Here is an 11,381-nt window from a genome sequence, read left to right on the forward strand (position 1 = left end):
CACACACACATTGCTATCATCATAATCATTATTTTAATGTCCCCTTTTTTTTTTGCATGTATCAGATAGAATTTGTGGACATTTACATAAGTCACAGCATCTTTGACCGATATTAAAATTTAGGTAAAGAAGTTATTTTTTATTAAGCATAACTAGTTTGGGAATTTTTTGAAGCTACCTCTTATATTGAAATTTAAAGGAAAAAAGTAGTAGTTTGTTTTGCTTTACTCACTTTGTTTTACTCATTACAATGAAAATATACCTAAAAGCAATACATGACTAACTCATTATTTTCTTTATTTTATTCTAATCCTTTAGGATGATTTTTTGGACTGACTGGGGTAATTCTCCGAAAATCGAGAGCTGTGGTATGGATGGCCTTGACCGAAAGCTTGTTGCCAACACGTCTCTAAAATGGCCAAACGGCTTGACTATTGACTATGCTGGAGACAAGTTATATTGGGCCGATGCTAAATACCATGTCATAGAGTGCTCTCAGTTAGATGGTTCATTCCGACGAACAATCATTAGTCAAGGTAAATGTTTTCTCTACTAATTATATATGTATATCAGTTGTTTTAAATCTTAATTATTACATATTCTAATTGTTTATTGAAATAAACAAGGCAGTTTTCTTAACTTGTACTTGTACTTGTTTTGGTCATTGGTCTGTGGTCATTCTTAAGCACTACCCTGGAGGGTTTAGATCAGGAGTACTCAACCATTCTTTATCAGTGATTACTATTTTATTCTGATGAACCGCGATAGCCATTCACTACTAAAAACTAGTTTTATAGAACTGCTCTCAAAATTCTCATTTTGTTTTTCACACATTAACTTTTGTAGGTTGAACTATGTAAAACTTCCAAGAAAGAAACCTAGCTGTTTCTTGCAATACATACCAAAACATACATCTAAAGCAAAATCTTCTCAGGGGCCCTTAAAATGCTATTATGGACCTCCAATTTACTATTCTGTTGCATGGACCTCCAAAAATGTTATATATGTACCCTCAGGGGCCATATGGACCCCAACTGAGAACCACTGGTTTAGATGAACAAATACCCCCCATAATCATTTTCTTTTAATGTCTGGTGCTTATTCTGTTGGCCTCTTTTGCTGAACCACTTAGGAGGACATAAACAAACCAACACTAATTGTGAAGCAATGGAAGAAGGCATACACATGCACACACACAATGGACTTCCACACAGTTTCTACTTATCAAATTCATGTACAAAATATTGGTCATCCCAGAGCAGTAGTAGAAAACACTTGCCCAAGGTGCTGTGCTGTGACATGGTTGCAAAGCAAACTTCCTTGCTACACAATCTTGCCTGTGCTTATTGAGATTTTTCAAGCTGAAACCAGCCCATTTGACAGACTCTATCAGCCTGTGATCATAAAGTCAACAGTTCAGATTCCTTCAACTGTACAACAAAATATTCTTACAAGTGTTTTATTGATAAATATATTTCCTAAACTCTTAAGGTCTGATGAAGGATCATATAGTTTTTTGATTGTATGTAGATATGGTTGTGTAATTGTTTACTTTTCAACCACAGAGAATGTGATATTTTTGAAGCAACAACTTCACCACACCACCACCACCACACACATACTCTTGTGAATCAAAGTCCATTTTTCACATTGCAGTGGAAGATCCGTGTGCAACAAATAACAACACAAACTGGGTTCATCCATCCTTTTGACTGGTAATATTGGGTTTCTTGAAGCCCTTCTCACAAAAAAGGGTTTCATGGTTGGTCTACCGGTTTAGTTGCTGTTGATGATCATATAACAAGTTGTGCCAGATTGCATAGCACAATGTAGCACTCATTGACCTGACATTATCTACAAACATACATACACATGTGCACACACATGTATGTATGTCTATGTGTGTGTGTATGTTTGTGTACTAAAATGTGTTACTTTTAATTAATGATCCAGTCTAATCAACTACACTATCTTGAAGCACAGTACATTGTTTTATGATATATTGCAGAACCATTGTGTAATGGTAGTTTTTAAAATGATTTGCTTCATTGATATTTTGTTGCAATTCTGAACTCATATTTTCCTGTATGATATATGTTACTGAAACTAATGATCCCTACCTCATAGCAAACCACTTTATTCCACTATTCAAATTTTCTTTGTTCTTACTATTTGCTGATTTTACTGTGATATTTCCCACATGGTAAATCCTACAGTGGCATGATCTCCAGCAAGCAGACTTTCCCTTTGGGCATCTATATAAAGATGAAGTTATTCAGTGGTACTCTAAATGTTCTAATGTATTTAAGGGCATTCATCCTTCAGTTTGCTTGCTCGTGTGTGTGTGAGAGAGAAAGAGAGAGAGAGAGAGAGAGAGAGAGAAACATCAGCAAAACGGAAGGAAAAATACTCATCATCATTTAACGTCCATTGTCCTTGCTGGCATAGGTTGGACTCCATAACAAAAATGTAGAATTCTAAAAGTTATGTTTGTAATTGAATTATTGAGTATTTTCTTATTATCAACAGCCAGTTTTATATTTTCTAAAGGATTAGTAAATAAACTATGAAAAAATCACCCAATTCTTTGTTTCCTTCCTTTTCTATAAGAATAGTTATTCCAAAAGTCTGTCATTCAACTATCACACCCATCTCACAAGTGTTATAGTTTATTTATCAATCCTTTAGTAAATAAAATATTAGCTGTCGATAACAAGAAAGTACCTATTAATGGCTATATCTGCTAATATCTGTGGTAAGCATTAGGGCTTCTTTGAATATAAATCTGCAACCCAGTTTTGGTTTCTAGCTGAAACCACTGCAGTTTCCCCTCATGAAGTTCATGCTTCTCAAGAAAAGCATGAATGTCACATTGTATTGCCTTCTCTTCCTCTGAAATCACTACAGATAATAAGCTAATCATTTATTGATAGTGGATACATCTCATGAAATGGGCCAGCAATGGGTTTCTATTTAGAAAACTTGTGCACAAAATCATTAAAATATTGATTGATTTATTGATCTAGTTATTTTTGTTTTCAATGATTCTCAGACACTTTGGCTATCAATAGAAATATGAACAAAAAAAAAAAAAGAAAGCAAGAGGGAGGAAAAGAGAAATGTTTCTTATTAAACTAAAAACTAAACAAGAAGTAAAAAATTCAACAATCTGTAACCTTCAGTAAGAAGTACATGATGATGATGATGATGTATATTGTACATGAAATTTGCCAACTTTATCAAAAATTTCTGCAGTGACTACTTAGTAGCTTTGGTTAGTGTCTTAAAGAATAACTGCTAAAATATTCAAATAAATTCTATTGTTGTAATATCTGCTGTTATAAGATATGATGTTGCTTCGGTTGCAGTTCACTCTTCTCAAGCAGACCTGTTATTACAGACCTTCTGGCCATAACCATCCAAGCATATTTTCAGACATTGTATCTAAGACTCTATTACCTAAGCTGTCGTTTCTTTTTTTTTTTTTTTGTTAAAAACTGAAGGTAGCATGCTCCACTGGATGGGTAATGTCAGTGTTCATGCACAACAGAGTGTAAATAATTTAAGAGGAAAACTGAGTATAAGAGGCATCAGATGTTGTGTGCAAGAGAAAAACTACACAGGTTTGGTCATGTAATGCATATGGATGAGGACAGCTGCATAAAGAAGTGCTGTGCTGTCATTGTGGAGGGTACCTGTGAAAGAGCTAGACCCAAGAAGACGTCGGATGAATTGGTGAGAAAGGTTCTTTAGACACTGAGCCTCACTAAGGAAATGACAAGGGACTGGGAGATGTAGGGATTTGCTGTACTTGAAATGCACCATTTTGAGCGTGGCCGTTGCCAGTACCGCCTGACTAGCCTTCGTAGGATTTTCGAGCGGGATCGTTGCCAGTGCCCCTGGACTGGCTCTTGTGCGGGTGGCACATAAGATACACCATTTTGAGCATGGCCGTTGCCAGTACCGCCTGACTGGCCCCGTGCGGGTGACACGTAAAAGCACCCACTACACTCTCTGAGTGGTTGGCGTTAGGAAGGGCATCCAGCTGTAGAAACTCTGCCAAATCAGATTGGAGCCTGGTGTAGCCATCTGGTTTCACCAGTCCTCAGTCAAATTGTCCAACCCATGCTAGCATGGAAAGCGGACGTTAAACGATGATGATGATGATGATGATGATAAGACATGTCAAGCGAAGTAAAATCACTGTCTTCCACACATACATGATTGTCCTTTCAGGTGCCAGTACTGCATTAGCACACCTGTGCCAGTTCTGTATAAACGCACTTGTGCTGGTGGCACATGAAAAGCACCCAACACACTATGTTAAGTAGATGGCATTAGGAAGGGCATCCACCTGTAGAAACCATGCCACAACTGCCAGTTGGAGTCTGGACAGCTCCCTGCTAGTCAGCTCCATGTCAAACCGTCCAACCCATACCAACATGAAAAGTGGACATTAAACAATGATGATGTAGGGTGGTATTTGAACCAAATTTGGCTACTGTTTCTAGCATAGTTGAAGTTGGTCGTTTTGGTGTCTTAACTACTAACTGAAGGAACAGCTGTATATATTTTGTCACTAATGTTGTTCTGTTTTGAGGCAAATACTACCACCACCACCACTATGGCTGTCACTGCAAACATTGCTGCTACTTCCTTTACCACCACCACCACCACCACATGCTGTATGGGTCTGATGCACAGCATATCACCAGTTGTCTTTTGTTATCTGTCTGTGAGGACCAGCCCCCTGAGATCTTACATTAATGAACTGCCTTTGACTCTTTGGGATTACATTGTCAAATATAGATGTTTGTTTATTCACATAATTTTGAATTAATCGTATATTATCTCATAGCTTTGAGATTTCTATGATGTGATTATATATTTTTGGAATAACATTGTAGGATAGGCGTGAGAGGCCAGTTGTTGCCAGTTTGAACATAAAACAGGTAGTATATTTTGGGCTGGATATGACCAGTTTTAAAGGGCTAAATTACCTAATCTGTTTAACTCTAAAGACCGTAAAATGATACAAGTGACCACGGCAAGTAGCAGGAGCATTTTAAAATAGATGTGGGTCCTGTTATTTAAGATAGTAGAGTGTAATTTGAAGGGGAGTTACCAGCTATTTCTAGCAGGTTAGGCAGCCATGTAGAGTCTCTCTCATTGGTTTATCTTCATCTAGTCAGTCTAGAATATTAGAGAAAGTAGAACTAGCTACAATGTTTGAAAATATTGGAGGATCATGATTGGAACATCTTTTATCATAAGTTACTTCAGTCTCAATTGAGCTGGGATTAAGCAACAATTACCACTACTGCTATGGTAAATCTAGTTGACAACAAACTATCTGAGCTCAGTGTATAAATAGATCATGGGTTCAGAGTTGTAAGTCATTTAAATGTTTGGTCATGTAATATCAATAAATCAAAACCCAGTAATTTTGTGAGGATAAATCGATAATTTACAACTATTCTTTTAAATGATCATGTTCTCTTGATCATGTTTCGTAAAGCCATCACAAGATGGAGAAATAAACTGACACATTCCTTGAAACATTATCATCATAGTCATCATTTTAACATCAACTTTTCCATGCTCACATGGGTTGGCTCTTAACCACTACGCCATGTGCTATATATATATATATATATATATATATATATATATATATGTGTGTGTGTATATATATAGCACCTTTGATGGAATACATTTTAGTTTTCTATCCATCCTTACTATGCCCTTCCAAGTCTCACTGACTAGATTGCAATATGCAGGATAATGGAGGTATATAGAAAAGATTTCACTATAAATGTACATAAACATATGTATGGATGTAATCACATCCATATGTATTAAGTTACGTTGTGAAAGAAGGTACACAAGAAACCCTCTTTACTTATTTAAGGTGAAAAATAAAGCAACTGGTTTTGTTGCTATTAACAACTTAGAAGATCATTGAGTTTGATCCTAGTCCTAAGCTGCCAAAATATGTGTGATAGGCCTAAGTCCATAGTGAGGTTATATATGGTTTGACTCCATAAAAAAATTTGATATTATAGCTGCAAAAAAATAAAGTTTCATAATAAATTTATTGTAATAACTTTGCATTTTCCATTCCAAAGTTTACCATCAGAGGAGAAACATTGCTGTCTGGGAGTTTTTTTTCTTCTTTTTTTTTTATTACTTTTAGTTATTGTAATATATTTTATTACAGTCTGGGTATTTTTACTTTTTTCCTAGTTATTGTAATATAATATCTTATTGCTGTCTGAATGATTTTTTTTTTTCCTAGTTATTGTAATATATATAATATCTTGTTTTTTGTGGGGTTTATATATATATATATATATATATATATATATATAAGCAACTTTGTCCAAAGTCTTTCTCTAACATTTAAAGAAAGATCAAAACTTATGAAAGAGTGAAATATGAAAGGGAAATGAAAATATTTGTGAAATAAATGCAAAACATTTATAAGATCAAAATAAATAACAACTTCAAAATATTTAATAACTTTTAAGCATTACATTTAAAAGAAAAATTCAAATGTTATATAATAATGAAATATGAAAGTACTTTGAATTATTTTCCTTGCTACACCTAAACAATATTTCCTTCATTTCTTTAAAATTTTGTAATTTTTGTAACCATATTGTCATGGCAGTGGTGGGGAGAAGTAATAAAGAAGAGAATGTAAGTTTTTAGTTGCTGAGGAGTGAGTTTTGAGCGAAGGTGGTTTGGATGAGTATTAAAAGCAATATTTTTTATTAAAATATATTAAAATTCAAAATTTTAAGATTTTACTTTAATTTTAGATTGAATGAAAAGTTTGTTTAAGAGTTTTGGTTTAGGCTCAGGTGTGGCTTTGTAGTAAGAAGTTTGCTTCACAAACGCATGGTTTTGGGTTCAGCCCCACTGTATAGCATGCTGGGCAAGTGTCTTCTACAACAGTCTTGGGCTGACCAAAGGCTTGTGAGTGGATTTGGTAGATGGAAACTGAAAGAAGCTGTCATGCGTGTACACATATATATATAATATCTATAGTTTATCACTTTAAAAATAAGAATATTGAGAATATCACACTTCTAACACAAAAAGTAAGACACAGTATTGACTTGTAAACCTTTAATATATTCAGTAGCATATGGTTGCAAAATGAAATACAGTGTCCTTTCTTGTAATTAATATTTACATATCAACTGCCAGGAATGTGTTTAATATGTAAATTGGTTTATCCAGTAGTGTTACACTGTTAAACTTAGTTGGTATTTAAGCAATGTGTTTGTGGATAGTTAATGGGTTGGCTATAATGCTGATGAATGAGCAATAACTCTTGAAATATGCATATACACCCATTGCTTATATTTTCTATCTTTAATACCATTGTTTACATAGATGTGTTCATGTACAAAATGTCATAACTTAGAGTACTGGCTCTGAATTCTATAGATTATCACTTGAAATACTTATTTGTGCATTTTTTTATGCATGTGTTACTGTCTCTTTGCCTTGACATTGCTTGATATTTACGAGTGAGTTTCACCATCATGCCAGCAGTGTCCTTTGTTTCCATTCTTCTAAGACATGTGTGGTCATGGGAAAATATTACCTTACTTGGAAACAAGTGAGGGTTGGTGACAGGATGGGCATCCACCTAAACAAATTCCTTCTGATCCATGTTTACATGGAAAAGTGAACTTTAAAACAAGGGTGATGATGTATATGGACATATTAACTTTATAATCATTATATATGAAATACATTTGCTTTCATTGTTCATTCTTTCTCCTTTAAGGTTTACCACATCCATTTGCTTTGACCCTATTTGAAGATGAGCTCTACTGGACTGACTGGCATACTAAGAGTATTTGGAAAACTAACAAGTTTAATGGTAATCGGGCACAACGTGTACGCAATCACCTTCATTATCCAATGGATATACACACATTTCATCCACTGAGACAGCCACAAGGTGAGTGATACTGGATAAATCTGTTGAAAATCTTATAGAGAAAAAGACTTACAAACAAGAGTTTACTTGAAACCTCAACATGCAGGATCTTTTGGGGCAATAGTTTTCAACCATATTTTGCTTGTAGTCTCTTTGATTCCTATTTTGTTCAGGTAGACCTCCATATTCAATGTTTAGAAAACTCCCGTTATATTTTTATGCGCAGGAGTGGCTGTGTGGTAAGTAGCTTGCTTACCAGCCACATGGTTCTGGGTTCATTCCCACTGCGTGGCACCTTGGGCAAGTGTCTTCTACTATAGCCTTGGGCTGACCAAAGCCTTGTGAGTGGATTTGGTAGACGGAAACTGAAAGAAGCCTGTTGTATATATGTATGTATGCATGTGTGTGTATATGTTTGTGTGACTGTGTTTGTCCCCCCCAGCATCGCTTGACAACCAATGGTGGTGTGTTTACGTCCCCGTAACTTAGCGGTTCGGCAAAAGAAACCAATAGAATAAGTACTAGGATTCCAAAGAATAAGTCCTGGGGTTGATTTGCTCGACTAAAAGGTGGTGCTCCAGCATGGCCGCTGTCAAATGACTGAAACGAGTAAAAGAGTAAGTATTAGGAATTGTACAAAAAAAAAAATGTTAAAATATTTTATGTATTGTAGAAGTATAACTGATTTATTGGACATAAATTTTAATTACAAAATCTTATATGGACCCTCAAGGGTCATGTGAACCCCGGTTGAGAAACACTGTTTTAGAGGATTGCTCAACCTGCTAGAAATAGCAACCAAATCTTATTCAACTCACTCTCACATCTTCAAAAATATAAAAAGGATATCCTCCCATCCTTCCATTTTTATAAAGCATTAGAGTGATATTTGAGAGAGATTTGAATATTCTTTCTAGTAGGTCAAACATTTTATGAAAGAGTCTTCATACCCCTGCAGTTGGTTTGGTTGAAACAACATAAAACACTTTTTTAAATATGCATCCTTGCATAGATTACTCAGGCTGTGTATACTGGGAAAACCCAGTTCAATTCTCAGGATCTTTACTACTACATTAACCTATAGATAGGATAGCCAAATGAACGACATATTTGACTTGGTCAAGATTTCATATGTTTCTGGGTAGGTGATTGTTTCAGATCACATGGATTTTTCAACTTAGGTGCCATATCCCTTGGATGTCTCATTTATATTTTTATTTGTTTCAGTCATTCAGCTGTGGCCATGCTGGGGCACTGTTTGAAGGGTTGAACAGATCAGCCCCAGTACTCATTTTTTGTTTAAAATCTGGCATTTATTCTATCAATTTCTTTTGCTGAAGCACTAAGTTATGGGGCCATAAACAGACAAACACAGGTTGTCAAACTGTGGGGATGAGACAAACTCACATACTCACACAGAGAGGCTTCCATGCAGTTTTCATCTATCAAATTCACTCATAAGGCACAGGTTATAGTAAAAGACACCAGCCCAGAGTACTGCATTGCGTAAGGTGGAACTGAAATGAAAACCACATGGTTATAAAGTAAGCTTCTTAACTACACATCCACACTTGCACCTGGTTGTGTTTGTTACTTTTAATAAACCAGTATCCTTATCTAAAGGATAGATTAATCTTTCATCTACTAAACACCTCGAAACCAGAGTTAGAAACTGGCTTTTTAAAAAGAAGTTTACATTTACATGAACACATTAAGATAGTGGTGCTGACAAAGTGCCAGTTTATGCAAAATGGTAGACAAAATAAGTATTTACAGTGGGAAGCTGGCATATATAAAAAGATCATAGAATTTTTCAATATTATGAGAGAAAGGCTTGTATTACCTTAGATATTTCATTCAGTGATGTTATAAAAAGTTGTAACTTTAAGGAATTATTACTACACAGTCTCAATATTGTGAAACATTAAATCATTCCCTAAAGGACCTATGAACATTCTTCTTTAGTTTATACTACACATTAACCTGCCCCACAGGGAGTTTGCTGTAGGATATCAGTTTCTTCTGTGAGAAGTGGCTTGCTTCTTGTTCAGCCTTTTTACATTTCTGGAGAAAGGCATGTTCTGTGTGATCTCCTATGACCTCCTCAAAATTTTAATATAGCTAATCGAGAGTAGAAGAGAGGAAGAATGATAGTGAAAATCAAATAAATCACATTTGACTCTATCAAGAAACACTAAGTGTTCTATGCTTGTGTCATTTAATAAATTCAGTCTTCTACTTCCAATGATATTGAGGTTTACCTGTGTTGTTACACACTTGGTTTGTTGATATGTATGTGTGTTAGTGTTTGAAACATTACATAATTGGGATATAAAGTAAAAAGTAAAAGAGTCAAAAGGAAGAGTAAGTACAAATGTTTCGATACATACAGATCCTCATATATACAGGATTTAAAGTTAAGTTTAAATTAAATCTTCTCATACAGGTAACGACTTACCTGTATAAGAAGATCTATATGTATCGCCTCATGCGATACTCAGTTGCTGTCTCCATAAGTAAATTTAGATTTCCATGCTACAACATCCTTACTTGGGATATATAAACAAAGGAGCAATAATCATAATTTTTATTTTCACACACGAGGAATACCTAAGACTAGAATTGGTAGCATACCATAAGAATACTACCGGCTGTTTGAGAATTCTAAGGGTGAACGAGCTCTATTTGTACTCTTATACGTTCTTAACAGAACACACCTCAACTATATATATATATATATATATATATATATATATATATATACATATATATACAGGCGCTGGAGTGGCTGTGTGGTAAGTAGCTTGCTAACCATCTATATAGTTCTGGGTTCAGTCCCACTGTGTGGCACCTTAGGCAAGTGTCTTCTACTATAGCCTTGGGCCAACCAAAACCTTGTGAGTGAATTTAGTAGGCGGGAACTGAAAGAAGCCTGTCATATATATGTTTATGTGTCTGTGTTTGTCCCCCCCCCTCCACCATTGCTTGGCAACCGATGTTGGTGTGTTTACGTCCTCATAATTTAGCAGTTCAGCAAAAGAGACAGATAGAATAAGTACTAGGCTTATAAAGAATAAGTCCTAGGGTTGATTTGTTCAACTAAAGGAAGTGCTCCAGCATGGCTGCAGTCAAATGACTGAAACAAATAAAAGAATAGAAGAATATATATGTATGTATGTATGTATCAACAGTAGTTCATATAATTGAAAAAGAAGCACATTAGAGGAGTAATATATTTTTTAGGAAGTTAAATTTTACAACCAATCATAGAGCAACGATTGGTTTTGCAACTATGACCTATAAAGTGCTTAGACATCAGACTCAAATGGCAAGTCATCAGACTCAAATGGCTGAATGAGTCTAGTGAGTCGCCTATACTGCTGAGTGTTTTATTACATTTACATTTAACTTCCTAAAATAT

At 35.1% G+C, this 11,381-nt stretch overlaps 1 protein-coding gene across 1 annotated transcript in view; it reads left to right on the forward strand.

Annotated features, from left to right (window-relative positions):
* The window catches only part of LOC106882548 (low-density lipoprotein receptor-related protein 4), a 461,294-nt gene that overhangs the window by 409,132 nt on the left and 40,781 nt on the right, over positions 1–11,381 (forward strand). Inside the window, exons 14-15 of the mRNA XM_052968692.1 lie at positions 319–536; positions 7,805–7,981. Of these exons, the coding sequence (XP_052824652.1) occupies positions 319–536; positions 7,805–7,981 (395 nt within the window). The remainder of the gene's footprint in view (positions 1–318; positions 537–7,804; positions 7,982–11,381) is intronic.

Source organism: Octopus bimaculoides, chromosome 6 (assembly GCF_001194135.2).
Source record: "Octopus bimaculoides isolate UCB-OBI-ISO-001 chromosome 6, ASM119413v2, whole genome shotgun sequence".
In the NCBI taxonomy this organism is placed as follows: Eukaryota; Metazoa; Mollusca; class Cephalopoda; order Octopoda; family Octopodidae; genus Octopus; species Octopus bimaculoides.